The 20,890-nt window shown below is 42.4% G+C and overlaps 2 protein-coding genes across 3 annotated transcripts; one reads left to right on the plus strand and one right to left on the minus strand.

The window, feature by feature from the left end:
* The first annotated feature begins 4,518 nt into the window (after positions 1-4,518).
* SLC16A11 (solute carrier family 16 member 11) lies at positions 4,519-6,591 on the plus strand. Its single transcript, XM_044673073.1, has 4 exons — positions 4,519-4,842; positions 5,140-5,283; positions 5,430-6,191; positions 6,307-6,591. Exons 1-4 carry the CDS (start codon positions 4,638-4,640, stop codon positions 6,534-6,536), a joined length of 1,341 nt encoding a protein of 446 aa, XP_044529008.1. The 5' UTR covers positions 4,519-4,637; the 3' UTR covers positions 6,537-6,591.
* Positions 6,592-6,721: 130 nt separating this feature from the next.
* SLC16A13 (solute carrier family 16 member 13) lies at positions 6,722-10,261 on the minus strand. 2 transcript variants are annotated; one of them, XM_044673075.1, is made up of 5 exons: positions 9,802-10,261; positions 9,507-9,650; positions 9,118-9,219; positions 8,482-8,688; positions 6,722-7,748 (listed from the first exon to the last, which is right to left on the minus strand). In XM_044673075.1, exons 1-5 carry the CDS (start codon positions 9,998-10,000, stop codon positions 7,525-7,527), a joined length of 876 nt encoding a protein of 291 aa, XP_044529010.1. In that variant the 5' UTR covers positions 10,001-10,261; the 3' UTR covers positions 6,722-7,524. The 2 variants fall into 2 exon arrangements, with proteins under 2 accessions (XP_044529010.1, XP_044529009.1); XM_044673074.1 differs by having other exon boundaries at positions 8,482-9,219.
* Between the last annotated feature and the right edge of the window lie 10,629 nt (positions 10,262-20,890).

Here is a 20,890-nt window from a genome sequence, read left to right on the forward strand (position 1 = left end):
GTGGGTGGGTGGGTATTTTTGAAAGATTAAAAAGTGAAGGGAAAGGAAGGAAATCTTACTTTGGAGGTGGTAGGGAGTTCCATTGATGAATGCTCACTGGGTTAAAACATTCACTTCAGAACTAAAGAATAGGCCTAGCTGAAGAGGCAGAGAGGAAGAGGGAATCCATTTTTTCTCTCTGAGAGAGAAAAAGAGAGGAAAGAAATATATAACTAGATAAAAGCAGGTAAGAAAAATAAACTAATAAATAAAACCCCAAAGGAAAAGATTCATCAAATGAGAAGAAGGGATCAGAGATCTGGGGAAGAGAGCCAGGGGGAGCAGGGCCTCCTTAAAAAAAGATTAAAGTAAGTAAAGGAACATAATACTGTGTTTACAACAGAAGAGGGAACTTGAAACTGTAAAGCTTTAGCACAACAATGTTAATGTACCTGGGATAAAAAGAGAAGGGGTGAAATGTGAAAAAAAAAATTTTGTATCAGATTTCTCTGATAAGAGTTTGGTAGCCAAGATATACAAACAATTAATAAATATATAAAAATAATTCTTGTTCAGTTGTTTCATACTCCTTCCTGAACCATTTGGGGTTTTCTTGGCAAAGACCGTGTGGTTTGCTATTTCTTTCACCAGCTCATTTGACAGATTGTGACAAACAGGGTTTAAAGAGTTGCCCATTCAAAAAAATTGGAAAATGAGGGTATGCCCTTCAATTGGGGAATGACTAAACAAGTTGTGGTATCTGTTGGTGATAGAATGCTATTGTGCTAAAAGGAATAATGAGCTGGAGCAATTCCATGTGAATTGGAATGACCTCCAGGAATTGATGCAGAGTGAAAGGAGCAGAACCAGGAGAATGTTGTATGCAGAGAAGAATACACTGTGGCACAATCGAACATAATGGACTTCTCTACTAGCAGCAAAGCAATGATCCAGGACAATTCTGAGGAACTTAGGAGAAAGAACGCTGTTCACATCCACATCAAGAACTGTGTGAGTAGAAACACAGAAGAAAAACGTGGTTCAATGGGGATATAGACCAAAGGATCACTCTATTGCAAATATTAATAATATGGAAATAGGTTTTGATTGATGATACATGTAAAACCCAGTGGAATTGCTCATTGGCTATGGGAGGAGGGAGAGAGGAAGGGAGGGAAAGAACATGAATCATGTAACTAGGTAAAAATATTCAAAATTAATAAATTAAATAATTAAAGAAATAAGATTAAAAAAAATTACCCATTTTCAGATCGCTAGTATGCATCCAAGGCTATATTTTAACTCATGAAGATAAGACATCCTGATTTCAGGCCTAGGGCTCTATCTACTGTGCAACTTTGCTGCTCATATAAGACTAATAGCAATTCCCCAACAGATAAATGGTTAAAAGATATGAAAAAATAGTTCTCAAAGGAATTGCAAAGTATTCACAATATGTATAAAATTCTGCAAATCACAATAATAAGAAAATGTAAATCAGAACAACACTGAGGTTTCACTTCATACTCTGAAAATTGGTATAAATGACAAAAAATGCCAGTAGTCAGTTTTAGAGGGGTTGTGGAAAAGATAGACATATTTTTTTTAAACCCTTAACTTCTGTGTATTGGCTCCTTGGTGGAAGAGTTGTAAGGGTGGGCAATGGGGGTCAAGTGATTTGCCCAGGGTCACACAGCTGGGAAGTGTCTGAGGCCGGATTTGAACCTAGGACTAGTCTCTAGGCCTGACTCTCAATCTACTGAGCTACCCAGCTGCCCCCCATGAGGTAGACATATTAATACATTGTTGGTGGAGCTTTAAAATGGTACAAACAATTTTGAAAGAAATTTGAAATAATGAAAATAAAATGATAAGATAAATTGCTCATACCCATTGAACCAGAGACTCCATTACTGAATTTATACTCCAGAGAAAGTCATTGAGAAGAAAAAAATTCCCATAAACTTCAAAATATTTATAGCAGCACTTTTTGTGATAGCTAAGAATTTAAAACAAAGTAGATGCCCATTATTTGGCAAATGACTAAACAAATTGTGGTATATTCATGTAATGGAATATCACTGTGCTGTAATAATTGATGTATTTGATGAACGCATAAAAGCATGGAAAGAGCTATATGAATTGATACATAGTGAAGTGAGTAGATCCAAGGAAACATTATATACAATGACTAAAACATTCTAAATGACACACAAAAAAGCCAAAAGTAAATGTAACAAAATTACAAAGATCAATTAGGACTTAAATGAAGAGGTAAGGAAAGACACTTCCAATCTACCCCTTTGTGGAGACAGAGGTTCACAGGTGTTACACATTGTTCATATTTTGGAGCTTAAAAATAAACCAAACAAATAACTCTTACCTTCTGTAGGTCTAAGACAGAAGAGTAGCAATTGGGGTTAAGTGACTTGCCTAGGGTCACACAACTAAGAAATGTCTGAGGCCAGATTTAAAGTCCTCTTGACTCCAAGCCTATTGCTTTATCCACTGTGCTACCTAGTTGTCCCCAAACTTTTTTGATGTATCAATCAATGATTTTTTTCCTTTCTAAAAATACTATTTGTCACATGGGAGGGTATATTAAAAATATATTGAGAGGGGGAGGGTATATAAAAATAAAACATACAAATAAAAACTTATTTTAAAAAGTGTGGGGGAAGAAAGAGTGAGGGGGGGGAGAGAGAGAGAGAGAGAGAGAGAGAGAGAGAGAGAGAGAGAGAGAGATGTGAAGGAAGTTCCAAAGGAAATCACTTTATTAAACGATGTATCCTTTTTAAAAAACCAAGCTGTACATAACAAAATTATGTCATATGTGATCCTATTTATCTGTTCATTGTTTAAAGAAAGCTCATGTTTATTGATTTTTGTCAAGTTGATAATAATAAAAATTCTTTTTTAATTTAAAAAAAAAAAAAAGGTTGGTAGTTTCTGATGGAGAAAGGGAGATGGTTCCCTGAGACTGAACAAAACATTTTCCTGATGGATTAGATTTCCTTGTCTATAAACTGGACAAAGGGTTTGGGAAGCAGGTTTTGCTAGATGATATTGAAAATGCTTTAAGGCTATGGTTCTATTATGGTTCTATTGGGGTGGAGGGTGTTAAGGAGGAGGAGATTGGAAAGTGGAAAAAAGACATTTCAATATGAAGAATGATGAAATGATGCTTTTCACTGCTTTGCTCTCTATGTGTATTTCCAGAATAGGAGAACATTTTTTCCTACTCATCTGCGACCACTTTATCATTCATGCAGAATGTTGAGTGGAATAACAATAAAGGTAATTGATTTGCTGTTGATGCCTGGACTTTACCCACTCCTGAGCTGATCATTAGAAGCCTGATTCTAGTCTTGACCCCTAGAATGATGTAATATTTCCAGTAGGCTTCAGTTTCTTTTTCTTCTGCTTCTTCTGCTTCTTCTTCTTCTGCTTCTTCTTCTTCTATTTCTTCTGCTTCTTCTTCTTCTATTTCTTCTTCTTCTTCTTCTTCTTCTTCTTCTTCTTCTTCTTCTTCTTCTTCTTCTTCTTCTTCCCCCCTTACCTTCCATCTTAGAATCAATAGTATGTTTTGGTTCCAAGGCAGAAGAGTGATAAGGGCTAGGCAATGGGGGTTAAGTGACTTGCCCAAGTCACACAGGTTGGAAGTATCTGAGGTCAGAATTGAACTCAAGTCTTTCTATCTCTAGGCCTAGCTTTCAATCCACTGAACCACCTAGTTGCCTCCTTCTTCTATTCTAAATAAAGGTATTAGAATTAAAGTTTACTTCAAGGGTCATTCCTAGCTCTGACAGTTTTACCAATCTATGTCTACTCCTGGACCAAAGTGAGCTTTGTAAGTCACTCTACTCCATTGCTGAGACAGAGCAGGTGACTGGATATATGAGAAACTGGAAAGGATTTCCCTCCCCTACAAGAGAGGTAATTCAATCTCCGTGGGATTCAACTCCTAGACTTCTTGTTTTTCTCCTGTGATTGGCTAGCAGCCCTGGTTCACCCCCACCCCTGCCCTCTGCTGTGCCTTCTCTTTCCTTCTCTTTGCCCAGGTGGCTTTGGTCCCTCAGGGTAATTTCTGTTTACAGAGAGAGAACCTGTTGAAACTCAGTTCTGTTGCTCTCTTCTCTTTTCTAGGCTTTTCTCCTCCTGTCAGAAGTGGGAAGGGGGTCATCTTTGCCCTCTCCCTCCCTAAACAGACGACACTGAAGGTAAGTGAGGAGAAAAGGATATAATACCCTTGAATACCCTAGGATTGAAGGATGGAAATGTTGTTTGGGGAAGGCTCTTCTGTCATCTGGGTCCCTAAATCTCTCCCAACTCATTCTTTTTACTCCTCATTCTTACTAAAAGGAGCCAGCAATCCCTCTTCACCCACCCCATTCTTCTCTAACTTCCTTATGAACCCAGGGGTGTTCTGTTATGGGAAGAATGGAAGGAGGCAAGTCCTGATGCCTGGTCTTTAAGGAGTCAAGACAGACACCAGAGATAGGTGTGTGTGTGTGTGTGTGTGTGTGTGTGTGTGTGTGTGTGTGTGTTGTGTGAGGGGAGGGAGGCAGAGGGAGGGAGAGAGGTGGGGTCCTCATGATCCTCTGCATTCCTCCCCTGCTGTCTTTTTTCTCATTTCCTTATTTCTATCCCAACAGGGGATGATGCCTCCCTCACTGGCCAGGCCCCCTGATGGAGGCTGGGGCTGGGTGGTAGCAGGGTCTGCATTTGTGGTGAATGGGCTCTCCTATGGGCTGCTCCGCTCTTTGGGACTTGCCCTTCCTGCCTTCGCAGAGTACTTTGACCGAAGTACCCAAGACACTTCGTGGGTCAGCGCCATAGCTCTGGCTGTGCAGCAAGCTGCCAGTGAGGAGGGTCCTAAGCAAGCAGGGATGGGGGGAGGGGAAACAGATGATTTTAAGGATTCAGTAGGGACAAAATTGTAGCCCCCAAAATACATCAGAGGATATTGCTAAGAAGAGGGTCAAAGAGCTAATCTAGCTATTAGCCTAGAGGACAAAAGTGGGTGGATGCAGAGCAGAAAGGTGAGCCTCATAGAGGGGTTGGCTTGGGGGAGGAGGTGAGGGTGGGGGCACCTTGCAAGGTAGAAACCAAGCAGAAGCAGGGCCTCCTGGAACTGACTATAATCTCCATCTCTTCCAGGTCCAGTGGGGAGTGCTCTGAGTACCCGATGGGGGGCACGTCCTGTGGTGATGGTTGGAGGCATCATCACTTCCCTGGGCTTCATTCTCTCTGCCTTTGCCAACAGCCTCCTGCACCTCTATCTTGGTCTTGGCCTCTTGGCAGGTGAGGTGGGAAAGGGAGGGAAGTGGGGTACCTGCATTCCTTGTGACAGTGGGATCTTGGGAGAGAGGGAGGTAAAGGCAAGAAGCCTGGGTCCTCAAAGGCAGTAAGGCTTGGGTTATTGACTTCAGCTGTCCTCTTTTCTGTAGGCTCCGGTTGGGCTCTGGTGTTTGCCCCAGCCCTGGGTACCGTCTCTCGATACTTCTCCAGGCGCAGGGTCCTGGCTGTGGGGCTAGCCTTGACTGGCAATGGGGTGGCCTCCTTGCTGTTGGCCCCAGTGCTGCAGCTTCTCCTTGACGCCTTTGGCTGGCGAGGTGCCCTGCTCCTGCTTGGGGCCACCACCCTCCACCTCATACCCTGTGGAGCCCTGCTTCGGCCTTTGTCCCTCTCTGGAGATCCTAATACCCCACCTCAGAGTCCTCTCAATGCTCTTGGACTCACCCTGTTCACTCACCCTGTCTTTGCTGTGTTTGCACTGGGGACAACCCTGGTTGGGGCTGGTTATTTCATTCCTTATGTGCACCTTGCCCCCCATGCCTTGGATCTTGGGCTTGGAGGATATGGGGCAGCTCTGGTGGTTGCTGGGGCAGCAGTGGGGGATGCAGGAACCCGACTGGTCTCTGGGTGGCTGGCAGACTATGGCTGGATCCCTCTTCCGAGGTTGTTGGCCATAACTGGGACACTGACTGGGCTGGGGCTGGTAGCAGTGGGGCTGGTGCAGGAACAAGAAGAAGGGTGGGGGGGACCCCTACTGGCAGCAGCAGGAGCCTATGGGATGAGCGCAGGTGCATTTGCTCCACTGGTGTTTGGTGTCCTCCCTGGTCTTGTAGGACTTGGGAACATCTTACAGGCCACAGGGCTGGTGATGATGCTGATGAGCTTGGGAGGGCTCCTGGGCCCACCACTTTCAGGTAAGGGAGTCAGGCATACAGGATAATCCTGCCCTTTTTATCCTCCTGAGTTTCTACCTTCCCTTAGGAAGATAAGTTTTTAACCTCCCAATGCCTCTTCTCTCCTGTTCCATAGGTTTTCTCCGGGATGTGACAGGTGATTTTAAGGCTTCCTTTCTTATCTGTGGCTCCTTCATCCTCTCTGGCAGCTTGGTCTACCTGGCACTCCCTGGGGCCCTGCCTCCCTGTCATCCTACCCCTCTTCCCTCAAACCCTCCTCCTGAGCAGGGAGAGCTCCTTCCCTCACCTGAGAGTGCCTTGGCCTCCCCAAGAAATCCCCATCCCATCCCAAACACTACTTGTTGACTTCTCTTTCTTTCCCTTTTCCTAACAAATAAAGTTACTGCCAATCTCCTTTTCATTCATGTTCGAACCCCTTAAACAATCTAGAAAGTTGAGGAAATTATAAGTGGGAGGGAAAGGAGGGATGGGAGATGCTAGGATGTCAGATATTAGGATCCAGGAAACCCCCAAATTGAGGGAGACAAGTCTGAGGAATAAGGCAGGTTTCCTTTATTCTCCCTGACAAGTAGACCTCCCTAGGAGGTTGGCCTCCCCTCCACCCCTACTTGAGTAGTACCAAGGAAAGGTACCTTGGTTTTGACTGAGGAGAATGATGAGGATACATATGTCCCTACCCTGATCTCTGAACAGGACCTTAGACATGTACAGGACTTCCCCCTGTTCCCTTCCCATCTTCATCTTCTTTCTCCACTAGGACCTTTGACATAGCCTGCAATTTACCTTCTCCTAGGACTTGAGGGAACCAGGGATCCCATTGACAGCCCTCAATCTTTCCTCTCAAGTTTTTTGTCCTTCCTCTGACAAAGAGGTGGCAAATAATAGTACAGAGAGCAAAGTCCCAGCATCTGAGAGAGGATAAACAAGGTATCTTGTAAGTAGCCAGGTCCATGACCTCATCTATGTACTCATCTTAATTTATCTCTGACCTGAATTGGGAATCTCAAAGAGGTTAGCTATCCGAGGCCAAATCAAAATCATCAAACAGGTCTTTGCCATGGGTCTTTGATCCATAGCTTGAGACTGGTAATGGAGGGAAGGGGAAGAAAAACAGTAAAGGGTTCTGAACTCATGTGGTCTTTTGAGCCTTGGAGACAACAGGAGGGTGGAAAGGAAGGAGAGAAGAATTATCACAAAGCAACAAAAGGGAGCTTAAGAAACACAAAATCTTGGACATATCATCAACTCCTAAGCAGGCCCAGAGAGGCAGATATAAATAACTAAGGTCATGGAGAGAAAGTGAAGGTGAGGAGATGCTGGAACCTGATCTAAGTTAGGGCTCTTGGGCCTCTGGGCTTCCTTCTCTATACTCAGCACTTTGGAGAGAGACTTTGACTTCCAATGATTTTCTCCCAGAATTCTGTTCTGTGGCAGAAGGCAGGAAGAAGCAGGAGAAGAAACCAGGGAGGGTAAGGAGTATCAGGCTCCCACTGAGAAGGAAGGCTCCAGCCACTACAAAGGAAACTGTGTAGCTGCCGGTCAAATCTCGGAGATAGCCTAGGAGAGAGAAGAGAAAGAGAAACGAGGGAAAGGTAAGTTAGAATCCATTCTGAACAAGGGGTTAATTAGCAACTTTCTAATCACCATTTCTCAAGCTTATAAGGTAGATAATTTAAAACTCCCAGTTAGTATCATTAGAGTCATTCCCCTGTCTCTGCATAGGACAATGCAGATGGAAAATCCTAGGGCTAACTCCTTATCCAGAATACAAAAGGTGCTTGGAATGAAGCAGGACTAAAACAATTCCATCATATCTACTATCCAATTCTTTCTGTTCACATTGCTTGCTCCCATTAACTATTAACTGGATGCAGGCAATACTTGCAGCTAATGGCATCTAGCTTTTCTTCCAGTCCCAGGACTTTGATCAAATCTGCAGTCAGCACCCAGGACAAGAGTCAGAAAGGAAAAGGTCAAGAGCACTTTAATCCCTGGTTAGTTCCTTCAAAAAGCACATGCGTCCCCTGGGCAAGTCACTTGACCCCCATTGCCTACCCTTACCAATCTTCCACCTATAAGTCAATACACAGAAGTTAAGGGTTTAAAATTTAAAAAAAAAATAATAATAATAATAAAAAAAAGCACATGCGTCATCAGAACTCAAGGGTTATGCTCAGATTTTCCTACTAACCTTTCTCTTCACTAGTCTATATTTTTCCCAGAGATAAAGGTATTCACCAACTCCCTCTTTCCTTAGTGACTCTAGTAATGGCCCTCTTAGCCCTCTTACCTGACAATGGTGCCCCCAAAAGTCCCCCGGTGCTCTCTACCAGTTGTAAGAGCCCTAGGCCGCTGTATATTCTTCCAATTCCAACAAGTTCAGGCAGGACTGAGAAAGCCACAGGGGTCAAGGCCCCTGCAGTAAAACCATAGACCACAACCAGGGCCATGAGGACTGAGGGTTCCTGTGCCACAGGGAGCAGGGCTAATGCCATCCCTGTCAGAAAAGACCACAGTGCCAGCTGCCGGGCCATAGGCCCTGGGCATATATCCCCCAGCCACCCAGAGAACACGCGCCCTAACAGATCTGCCACAGCCACCAAAGACAGGAGGAAGGCTGCAGGCAGGGGATCCCATCCCAAGTCCTGGGTATGTGCCACAAGGTGAACGTAGGGGATAAAGTACCCAGCATTGATTAGAGTGAGGGCAGTGGTATAACATAGGAAGGGGCCATGGCAGAGCAGAGAGGTCAGCTGAGCCATCGGGCCTCCCACAGAAGGGTCTTCTGCCAGTCTGAGGGGGCGAAGGAGGGCCCCACAGGCCAAGAGGTGTAAGGAGAGAGCAGCTACCAAGAGAAGGGCACCTCGCCATGCATAATAGGTGATAAGCCACTGGAAGAATGGAGCAAAGGCAAAGGAAGAGAGACCTATGCCAGTCAATGCTAATCCTGTGGCCAGTGAACGCCTCCGAGAAAAATATCTGGAGAGACAGGCCAGGGTAGGGGTGAAGGTCAGGGCCCAGCCAGAGCCTACCAGGAAAGAAAAAAAAAAAAAAAGAGGTAAAAACTTAGCAGATTGAGGCATGTATACCCCTTAACATTGTTTTGTTTTGTTTTGGGGGCCAAGACATTCCAGACTCTTAATTCCTGATTCTCCTCCTTCCCTTGGGGACCCAGGAAGCCTTCTTGTTAGGTCCTGGCCCTCTCCTTCAAAGGAAGACAGAAAGGGAGAACATAGGATCCAGAGCCCCCTGAAGAAAGACTCAGGCAATCTCCCTTGCCCAGCTTCCCTGGCCCCTACCATCACACATAATTACCCGAGATCAGGCCGATGCTAAGGTAGAGATGCGTCAAGGAGGTCGCAAATGAGGCCAACATCATTCCCAGGGCAGCCAAGATACCCCCTGCCATCACCACAGGCCGGGGGCCAAACCGTGTACTCAGGGCACTGCCCACAGGGCCTGGGGATGTGGAGGGAGGGGAGCTGCAGACTGCAAGTTTTTCGGAGATGAGCCAAGGACCTCAAACTCTTGCCCAACCTCCCCTCGGAGAAGCAGGCATTTAGCCCCTTTCCCTCCCCCGCGACCATGGCATTGCCTCTGGCCTCCGTACTCCCAAACTGCTGCACCGCTATCCCAATCGAGGTGATCCAAGAGACCCGTGCCGCTGGCTCTTCGAAAGCTGCCATGAACTCCAAGAAGAAGACGCCGAAAGATTTCAGCACCCCAAACACCAGAGCGGACTGGAAAAAGGCTGAAAGAACCACGATCCATCCCCAGCCCCCATCTGGGGGCTCGACTCGGCGGGCCATACCGGGATCAACTAGGTGGTCGAGTGGAAGGCGGACGCACAGCCCCGAAGGTTGAGACCTGGCTGACGCAACCTAACTCGTGGTTTTACCGGGTAAGCAGGGACAGGAGGAAAGAGAGCAAGGGGCAAGGGGCGGCACCTTCACCCACCAAGAGTGCGTTGTAGGCAGGCGCACACCTGAAACTGTGGCCCCCCACTACTTACACTCTGTACCCCCCAACCCTCCACCACAGCTGAGCGGGAAAGCACTAGTGCTGAAATGGGAACCTGAACCGCCCGACTAGTGGAGAGAAAGTCTGATTCGGGGTGGTTTCGCTGTCTAGTCTCCAGAGAGGGTGAGGCCCCAGGTCAAGGCACGCCTCCTTTTCTGTAACAACAGTAGCTCTTATCTAAGCCATGCAAAAGAAGGTTGGGTGATCTGTGAAAAGGGGCTGGGTCAGTAGGTTGGGAAAACCTAGAGAAATCCTAGCACTCCAAAGTGAAAGAGAATAATTAGCACGTCAGTACCAGTCAGTTCCAAGGACAGGAAGGTCTTCATATAACTGAAAGGAGCGGTACCATTGGTAAACTTAACAATCATCAGGGGAGAGGCGGGGTTAATATTTCTTTCTGTCACTTTCTTAAGTCTAGACATAATCCATAAAAGAAAAACTCAGGCCCTAATTTGTGTCCTTTGGCAAATTTGGAGGTGTAAATAGTCAAGTTGAAAATTTAACAATAGGATCTTGCGATCCACTAGGAGCATAATATAATCAACACCAAATTGAATCCATAAGGCATCAAACTTCGACAGGCATAATGACACATTCTCAGGGCATCTAAGTGGCTTAATGGATAGATCCCCAGGCCTGGACATTGGAGGTCCTAGGTTCATATGTAGTTGTGTGGTCCTCGGCAAATCACTTAACCCCAACTGCCTAGCCCTTGCCACTCTTCTGCCTTGGAACCAATACTTAGTGTTTCTAAGTAAGTTCTAGATTCTAAGACAGAAAGTATGGGTTTTTAAAAATGCATTCTTCATGCTTTCAGCAGGATAGTTGAGATGATGGATGATGAGAAACTTGGGAAGACTTGTATGATGTGATATGGAATGAAGTAGAACCACAGAACAACTCATATCACCCCAACCAGAATAAGACATAGACTGAACAACATTAGAAAAGAGCAAACATCTTGAACACTACATTCTAGAAGGCAAAAGATATGAGCTTACAGCCAAGAATGACTTCCTTAGCAAAACTGATTATAATACTACAAGGAAAAAGTGGATTTAATTGAATAGAAGACATCCAAGCATTCTTGGTGAAAAGATCAGAGATGGGTAGAAATGGGAAGAAAAGAGAAATGTAAAAAGATAAGCATCAATGAAAAACGAATGAGAAGGAACTAAACAAAGATAAAACTGCCTACATTCAAAGATGGGGAAATAATACATGTATTCCTTCTATCATCATCATGGTAAACTTAAACAAAGCCCAAGAATAGCATTAATGGCCTTAAGAAAATGAAAATGGGACTGCTAAGTGACTTAGTGGATAGAGAGCTATACAGAATAGGACTTTTTTTCATATGGTCAATGTGGAAATTTGTTTTAATTGACCATATATATTTGATTGATCATACTAGTTTTGATTTTATTTGGGATTCATTCGGGATTGGGGGTGGGAAGGTAATGTTGATTTAAAAAAAAACAGATAAAAACACAAAAAATCTAAAGAAGAAAGATTTGAGATGCAAAATAAAGCATTCCAAACCTTATAAAGGGGTCTGAAGCTTGAATAGGAAATAGTATAGACAGTGTCATGTACCTAGTCATTCATCTATAAAAGGCCCCAAAAAGAACTTGGGAAGAGTAACCAAATGAATTGGAATGGATTACCAATACTGAGGAACTAGACCTCTCCCATCTCCCACCTAGAAGCTGAAAGATCTCTGAGGGAGTCTAAGAGACAAGGCTCCTGCCACACAACTGAGCCAGAGAAGATGGTCAAAGACTGAAGCTTCTCATTGTATCCAGGGAGTTCAGTGAATCTGTCTAGCAGAGAAGCCATACCGTGAGAACAGTTTGACAGTTTGCTCAGCTTAGTGGGGTAGCAGCAGCCCCTTGACCAAGTGACCTGCTTGGCCCAGCCTGGCAGCAGGCCAGTGGCAGAAAAACCTACTTCATCAGACCCAGTAGCAGGTGAACCAACTCAGTCATTCAGATCAGCAAAGTAATAAGCTTGAGGCTCTTTGAGCCTGCCAGTACCAACCAGGGGAGATGGTTTCTAAGCTATCTTGTCCTCCATTTAGTGACTAATTTACATCAGTTAAACTTCTTGCAGAGAAGCAGTATAGTGTAATTGAGAGAGAACTTGCCTTGGAATCAGTATGTCTTAGGTTCCCATCCTACTTCTAACACCTACTTACTGGCTGTGTGATCCTGTATGAGTCATCCAGCCTCTCATTGTCCTCAGGCAACTCTAGAAGATTATAAAGTATAGAGAAGGTGCTCATTTGCATTGATTGAGGAAGTTTCTTCCTTTTTAAAAAAATTTATTTTATTTTCAACTCCAAATTGAGAAAGCAAGAAAAACAAAATCTACTACAAATATATATAGTCTAGCAAAAAGATTGCCTGCATTAATCGTATCATATTCAGGTATTTATAGATACACACATAAATACACTTGGAGAATCATGGTCTCAGAGTTCAAATGGTGTATATATCTATATATGTAAATGTCACATATATATGTGTGTGTATATATAAAAGAGAAGGGACTTCAGAAGCAAAATAAATATTCCGCAACTTAGAGAGGGATCTTTAGTTTGTGTTATATATGTATATACACATGCACATATGTATATGTAATACATATAAACACATATACATATATAATATAGATATAGATTGTACTCTCACAGTACAGGCAGCTAGGTGGTTGGTGCACTAGGTTTGGAATCAGGAAGACATGTTCCTGAGTTTAAATCCAACCTCAGACATTTACTAGCAGTATAACCCTGGGCAAATTACTTAATCCTGTTTGACTCAGTTTCCTCATCTATAAAATGAGCTGGAGAAGAAAATGGCAAACTACTCTAGTATCTTTCCCCAAAAAACCCCAAATGAGGTAAAAAAGAATCAGACATGACTGAAAAAATGGACAATACATATGTACTATATGTACATGTGTGTGTTTCATCATGAGTTCTCTGGAATTGTGGTTGGTCATTGTTTGTATCAGAGTTCTTATCTCTTTCAAAATTGTTTGCCTTTCCAATACTGTAGATATTGTATAAATTGTTTCCTTGGTTCTTCTTACTTCCCTTACTTCCCAGCTCATTATAGGTCTTTTTAGGTTTCTCTGAAACTGGTCCATTCATTATTTTTTATAGTACAATATAACAAAAAACCGAAAAAACTCTTTCTTGACACTTGAATGAAATTGTCTTTCCTACAAAGATGTTGCCATGGAAACTTGGTAGGCAATGTATATTACCTAAAGTTGAAGGAATGGGCGGAGAGCTTCAAGACTCTCTACTGGCTGAGACTGGAAAGGGAGGAGTAGAGTAAAATGGTAGGTTGGTGTGTCATGGAGGGTAATGTGGCCAACAGCTATGCTGATAAGTTGTTTCTCAAAAGCAGAAGTGTCAAACCATGCCCAAAGGCAGCATATGACTCACAACTCTCCTGAATGATGGGAACCAGATTAAAATATAATTGGAAAGGGGGCAGCTGGGTAGCTCAGTGGATTGAGTGTCAGGCCTACAGACAGGAGGTCCTAGGTTCAAATCTGGCCTCAGACACTTCCCAGCTATCACTTGACCCCCATTGCCTACCCTTACCACTCTTCTGTCTTGGAGCCAATACACATTTTTTTATTGAATGATAGATTTGGTCAGATGAACCTCAAAGGAGGAAGCTGCTGAGTAATGGCAATAAAAAGAAGAGACAATGGGAAGGGAGCAGTATTCTCATTCCTCCACCCAGGTTAGTGCAATGAACACAAGTACTGGAAAGAATAGCAGGGAATATAGTGGTTTGGTTTTTGTTGTGGTGGTTGTGATTGTTGCTTGGTTTTTTGGGGGGCGGGAGGGAGGGAGCAGGTTCCATGAGTTCCAGATGGAAAAAGAATCATGAGAAGAATAGATCTAAAACGAAGGAAATGTTTATTATAGAGCAAGTGTTCCAGAAAGCATAGTGGGAATAGCTGAAATGGCTTGAGGATGAAGGAACAAGTGGTAGGGGTTGGGGAGAGAAATTTGTTCTTTAGTAGTCGGAGTTTTAGTATCACTGGGATACTAATTCCTATGTTAACCATTGGGGAATGAGTCTAGGCTGTAGGTAGATTAGCAGGGCATAAAATAGTTTTCTATTGGTGAAAACAGGTGAAAAGGAAGGTCAGGGTCTCCATCAAGGCCCTCAGCCACACAGTCTGAGGATGGTTATGTCCCATGGGCATCCAGAAACCTGGAATATTAATAATCATAATAGCTAGCATTTATATAGTACTTTAAACTTTGCAAAGCACTGTATAAGTTATCTCATATAATTATAGTATATATTATACACATATTGCATTCTTGCTTATATTTATATCACTTTGAATCATTTAACATAAGACTTTCCATTCCTTTTAGTATTTTTTTTTATCATTTCCTATGTTGCAGCAATATTCCATTACATTTTGTAATGATCCCACAATTTATTTGGCTATTCTCCAATCTCTGTGTATCTGCTTTGTTCTCAGTTCTTTCCTACTGCAAAAAGTGCCACTTTAAATAGTTTGGTGAACAGAAAAACTTTCTATCTTTGACTTCCCTGGAGTGTATGCTGATTAATGGGAACTCTTGGTCTATTACCTTCATTTCTAAATCTTTCCTTCTCCTTTCTCCCTAACCAATGGGCCATCCTTAATTTTTTTTTACAAAGAATAAAAAATAAAATTAAAAGGAGAAAAAATATTTCAGTAAAACCAAAACATCTCATAGAAGATACATTTCCTTAACTCTTCTACTAGGTCCCATTTGGTAATTATAATTATTATACATCTAGTGTCTTTGTTGTTTATATTTTGTAGGCATTTTGTATATCCTTTTCTGGTTCTGCTTGCTTCTCTTTGCAAAGTTCAAAGAAGTCTTCCCATGCTCCTTTTTATTTTTCATATTTATCATTTCTTATGGCACCAAAGTAATATCCCATTACATTTCTGTATAGCACTCTGCTTGAGGTATTCTCCCAACTCTAACACACTGATGCTAGAGCAGAAATATTAAATTTGTAAAGCAAAACCTGATTAAAACGTAATTCAGAAATGTTTTTACAAAATAAATAAAAATACAATAAAACATAGGTAGTGTTAATTTATGATTTTCTAAGTCAATATGTAGCAGGTCAGGAATGTGTTTCTATTTGAGTTTGATGGCACTGATCTGGAGGGTGGCTATCACTACCAGGTTCTAGAAGATATACTATTCGCATCTACTCTTAACACAATATAGGTTACAAGCCCCCACAGGTGTGTTTCCCATTAACATTCAGCTAATAGACACAATTAGCTTTCAGCAAAAGCATTTACTAAGATGGCAGAGTGAATAAGTAGTTGATAGCTACATTTTCTCCACAAATTCACAAATACACAGGTGTCCATAGGAAGAAGCTGGGTGAAAAACAGGAACTGTATGTCTTTTGTCTTGAATTTATATCTCTAGCAGTTCCAATAGTGCCTGGCATGTAGTAGATGCTTAAAAATGTTTATTAGTTGATTGAATTCACAACTCCAGAAACCATAGGATCTTGTAGTCTTTTCTCCTTTGTAGAGGTCTCTTGCAGTCCCCTCCTTTGCTAGATAGGCTGCTTATCTAGGTCTCTAGGATCTTACTTTTTGCAGCTCAACTCTTAATTGCAATGACTATCTCTCTCAAGTCAATAGAAAAAACTCTGTTTTCAGGGGTCTCAGGAGTTTTATGAAGTTACTTTCTTGGGTGACTTTTTGTACCCACATCTAGAATGATGCATGCCAATAGAGGAATAACCCATTCTTGAAGATGGAAATTAGAAGTCAAATATCCCTTTTATTCCAAAATGAGCTATGGAATTTTTTATAATCTTAATTTAAATTTTATGAGCAGAGCAGAGAGTTAATCTATATTCCAATATACATTTTAACATAATGCTGGACACATGATGCAAGCTGTCAATGAATGAGTAATTTCTTTTTTCTTTAATAAATTGATGAAATTGAAAAAACTATGATGTGGTTTCCTTGTTTGTCTCTTGGCACATTTTTTTACTGTTTGCTTTGTCTGAGATCGCAATTTTAATTCCTGGGTTTTGAAAAAATTAGAGTGAAGCATAATAAACTTTGTTTCAGCTATGTAAAAAAAGTAAAAAGTTCCTGGCAGGAAGACCTGGATTCAGGAGGACCTAGGTTCAAATCTGACCTCAGATACACTCTAGCTGTGTGACCTTGGACAAGTCACTTAACACTGTTTGCCTAGTCTTTGCTCTTCTGTTTGAGAGTTGTTCCTGAGACCAAAAGTAAGGGTTAAAAATAATTTAAAAATAAAGTTCCATAAACCAATGACAAAAAAAGAGAGGTAGTGGGGAAAGAATGCTGCAAAATAAGGTCAGAAATGGAGGTTAAAACTAGAATGTGGAGTGCCTTAAATACAGGATTGAGAAGTTTGTATTTTATTCTTAGAAGCAAACTCTGGAAAGTGTTTGAGCTGGATTGTAACATGGATAAACTTCTGCCTTAGAAGTTTATTTTTTCAGCTGTGTTAAAGATAGACTAATGTGGAGAGAGACTAAGAACCGGAAGGCCAATTAAGAAACTATTACAATAGTTCATGAGTGAACTGGGAAGGACATGAATTTGGGTAGTGACTGTAAATGGAGACAAATGTAGAGATGTGGCAGGGGGGTAAAATTCATAGGGTTGGCAGCTGACTGGATGTGGGGAATGAGAGTAAGAGAAGTTTTAACCTTGAGGTTTCTTGTTAGAGTAACCAGGAGGCTGGTAGTGCCATCAGTAGGGAAGTACAAAGGGACAGATTTAGGTAAACTTGTGCTTGGTCACTTCACTGATAAGTGTCCAGAAACTACATCTTTTTTTTTTTAATTTTATTTATTTATTTTTTTGGTGAGAGGGCATGGCAGTGGAGGGGGAAGGGAGGGAACCATGAATGTTTCCTGAAGGGAAGTTAAGGGGTAGTAGGTTCCACCCAAAGAATTAGGACAAAGACAGTTTTGATTCCTAAAGTTCACTTTCTGAGGGGAAGAGAGAAAGAAAGAGCTGGGGACTTGGGGTACAGAAACCCTAAATCCTATCAATGGAGTAGGAGACCTGGACCTATCACTTCTATTCTCAGAAGAGGGAGTCAGCAAAGGGAATAAAAATAACTGAGAAAGATAGTGGAGGGGGCAGCTGGGTAGCTCAGTGGATTGAGAGTCAGGCCTAGAGACAGAGGTCCTAGGTTCAAATCCGGCCTCAGACACTTCCCAGCTGTGTGACCCTGGGCAAGTCACTTGACCCCCATTGCCCACCCTTGCCACTCTTCCACCTATGAGCCAATACGCAGAAGTTAAGGGTTAAAAAAAAAACCTTAAAAAAAAAAGATAGTGGTGATTGCCCCCACTGAGCCACTCCCACTCCCACTCCCACCCCCAAGGACCCTGCCTCTTTCCTTTCTTAGATTATTTCCTGTCTTCTCAGGGGGTAGAACCATTCCCTCTGCAACAGGTCAGGGGTCTTTCCATTAATTCTCTGAGTGTGAGTCTGTGATTCCTCAACCAGTGTTGGAGGAAAAGATGGGCATTGAACCTGGATATTGGCTAATAAATCCTCTATCCTTGACAATCTCGTTCTAAAAAAGTCGGTCTCCCCTTCTTAGACCAAGGTATCCAGAACTCTCTCCAATTCCTTTTTCATTTCTCCATACTTTTGTTCTAATATTGACTCCCCCAATTAGATTCTGAGCTCTTCAAGGGCAAGAATGATACATCCTTGGAATCTCCCCACAAGTGTTTGGTATAGCACTTTGCAAACTGAAGGCTGGGCCAAAATGATGTGAAGGAGAGAAAGTGGGAAAAGAGACAGCTGGTGTGTAGTTCTTTTTAAGAATTTGAGACAGGAGACTTCCAGGTTAAGATGGCGGCAGAGTAAGAAGCAGCTCTTAACCTCTCCTGACTGAAACACACAAAACTCCTCAAGGGGACATAAAAACAAGTCCAGACGAACGGAGGAACCCCACAACAGGGCACAGCATGGAAGGTACGTGGAATCGAGACATTTCCAGGCTATAAAGGGCTCTCACTAAATCGCGGGCTGAGCAACCACCCCACCCCCACCCCCTCCACACACAAAATCTATAGCTCTGAAGCCAGCTAAAAAGAAATAGAGCAAGTTTGGGGCACCCATCGAGTCATTGGCAGCTCCGGGGCCTGTTCCTGAGAGCAGCAAGATTTAGGACCCCAATAAGCCAGAGCTTATTGAGCGCGAGGGCAGAGAGTGGACGCAGCGCAGAGCGCACAGGCACTGGCGGAGTCGTGGGTGGAGGCAGACACAGCCAGGAACTAAAGCTCTGAAAACCTGAGTGGGGAACCAGTGCAGACCGGTATATGACTGTGGAAGCAGCGCCCTGAGACTTGTAAAGGAACCTCCTGCAGAGGATCAAGCAAGGGGGTCCACTAGGGGGCTTGACCTTGGAAAAAACCAGATCTCAGACCTCAGGTACCAATAGACCGCGGACAGACACTGAGCACGAGGATAAACCTGAGAAGCTGCTGGGCTAATGATGGCTACCCAACCTCAGGAAAGTCAAAAGAGAAAGAATAACAACAAGAAAAAGAAGCCCTTAACACTCGACAACTTTTACACAGAGAAAATCCAGACAACCGAGCAAACAGAGGAGGAAAACAAACAAGCATCCGGACCCTCCTCAAATAAGGAAAACTCCTCACAAGCTATGGAAGAGTTCAAAACTGAGATTTTGAGGAAAATGGAAGAGATCTGGCTGCAATTGAACACCAGAAATGACCAGATTGAAAAGGAATTCCAGAAGATTATGGCCGAAAATCAATCCCTAAAGGCTAGAATCGAGCAATTGGAAGCTAACGATCTCTCAAGACAAGAAGAACAAATAAAACAAAGTCAAAAGACTGAAAAAATAGAAGGAAACATGAAATATCTCAATGAGAGAGTGACAGACCAAGAAAACCGGTCTAGAAGAGACAATTTGAGAATAATTGGTCTTCCAGAAAAACCAGAAATTAATAGAAACCTGGACTCTGTACTAAAAGAAATTATTCAGCAAAATTGCCCTGAAGTACTACAACAAGAAGGCAATATAGACATCGAAAGGATTCATAGAACACCCACTACATTCGACCCAGAGAAGAAATCGGTTAGAAATATTATTGCCAAATTCAAAAGCTTTCAAGCAAAAGAAAAAATCTTACAAGAAGCCAGAAAGAGACAGTTCAAATATCAAGGAGCACCAATCAGGATCACACAGGATCTGGCAGCCTCCACGCTAAAAGACCGTAAGGCTTGGAATACGATATTCAGAAAGGCAAGAGAGCTGGGCCTGCAACCACGGATCAACTACCCATCAAAATTGACTATATATTTCCAGGGGAAAGTATGGGCATTCAACAAAATTGAAGAATTCCAGGTATTTGCACAGAAAAGACCAGGGCTAAATGGAAAGTTTGACATCGAACCACAAAAATCGAGAGAAACCTGAAAAGGTAAATAAGATACAGAGGGGAAAGAAAGAAAACTTATAATTTTTAAATTTGCCTTTTTAAGGGCCTCAGTGAGATCTAATTATCTGTATTCCTATGTAGATAAATGTTATGTATAATTCTCTGTAGTGAACTCTATTCACTATTATAACATTCACTATTATAGTAATCAGAAGAATAATTCACAGGGTGAGGATGGAACACTAAATAATCTAAGATGGCGTGGGGGATGGGAAAGAGGGGGTAAATAGCAGGGAACACCAAGAGAAACGTGAGTGAATAAGAAAATAGAATATTCTATTACACACAAAGAGGGCATGGGAGGGAGAGGGGACAAATACTATTATAAGAAGGAGAGGAAGAGAGCATTAAGAGGTAATAATCAAACCTTACTCTTAGTGTAATCAACCCGGAGAGGGAAGAGTAGCTTTATTATCCATTGGGATAAAAAACTCTATCTAACCCTACTGAGAAAGTCAGAAGGGATAAACCAAGGGGAGCAGGGGAGTGGGAAGGTCAAAAAAGGGAGGGGAGAAGGGGGAGGGAATTCATAAGGCCTTTAAAATTTTTTTTTTTTTTTTTTTTTTGGGAGGGGGTAGAAAGGGAAGTTAATCAAGGGAGGGGATAAGGGATAGGGTCTTAATAGCAAACCATTGGTTTTAAAGGAAATAGTTTAAGGAGAAGGGGTAGGAATGGGGGAGGATTTGAAAATGTCAGCAAATGCACAACTGATGATTATAACTCTGAATGTGAATAGGATGAACTCACTCATAAAACGGAAGCAAATAGCAGAGTGGATTAGAAACCAAAATCCCACCATATGTTGTCTACAAGAAAACACATATGAGGCGGGTGGACATACAGAAGTTTAAGGTTCAGGGTTTGAGCAAAATCTTTTGGGCGTCAAATGAGAAAAAGAAGGCAGGAGTGGCTATTATGATTTCTGACAAAGCCAAAGTAAAAATAGATATGATTAAAAAAGACAGGGAAGGTCATTACATCCTGATTAAAGGCAGTATAAACAATGAGGAAATAACACTGCTCAATATGTATGCACCAAGTGGCATAGCACCCAAATTCATAAAGGAGAAACTGGCAGAGCTCAAGAAGGAAATAGTAAAACCATACTAGTGGGAGATCTAAATATTCCTCTGTCAG

The sequence above is a fragment of the Gracilinanus agilis genome, chromosome 4, assembly GCF_016433145.1.
Source record: "Gracilinanus agilis isolate LMUSP501 chromosome 4, AgileGrace, whole genome shotgun sequence".
Lineage (NCBI taxonomy): Eukaryota > Metazoa > Chordata > Mammalia > Didelphimorphia > Didelphidae > Gracilinanus > Gracilinanus agilis.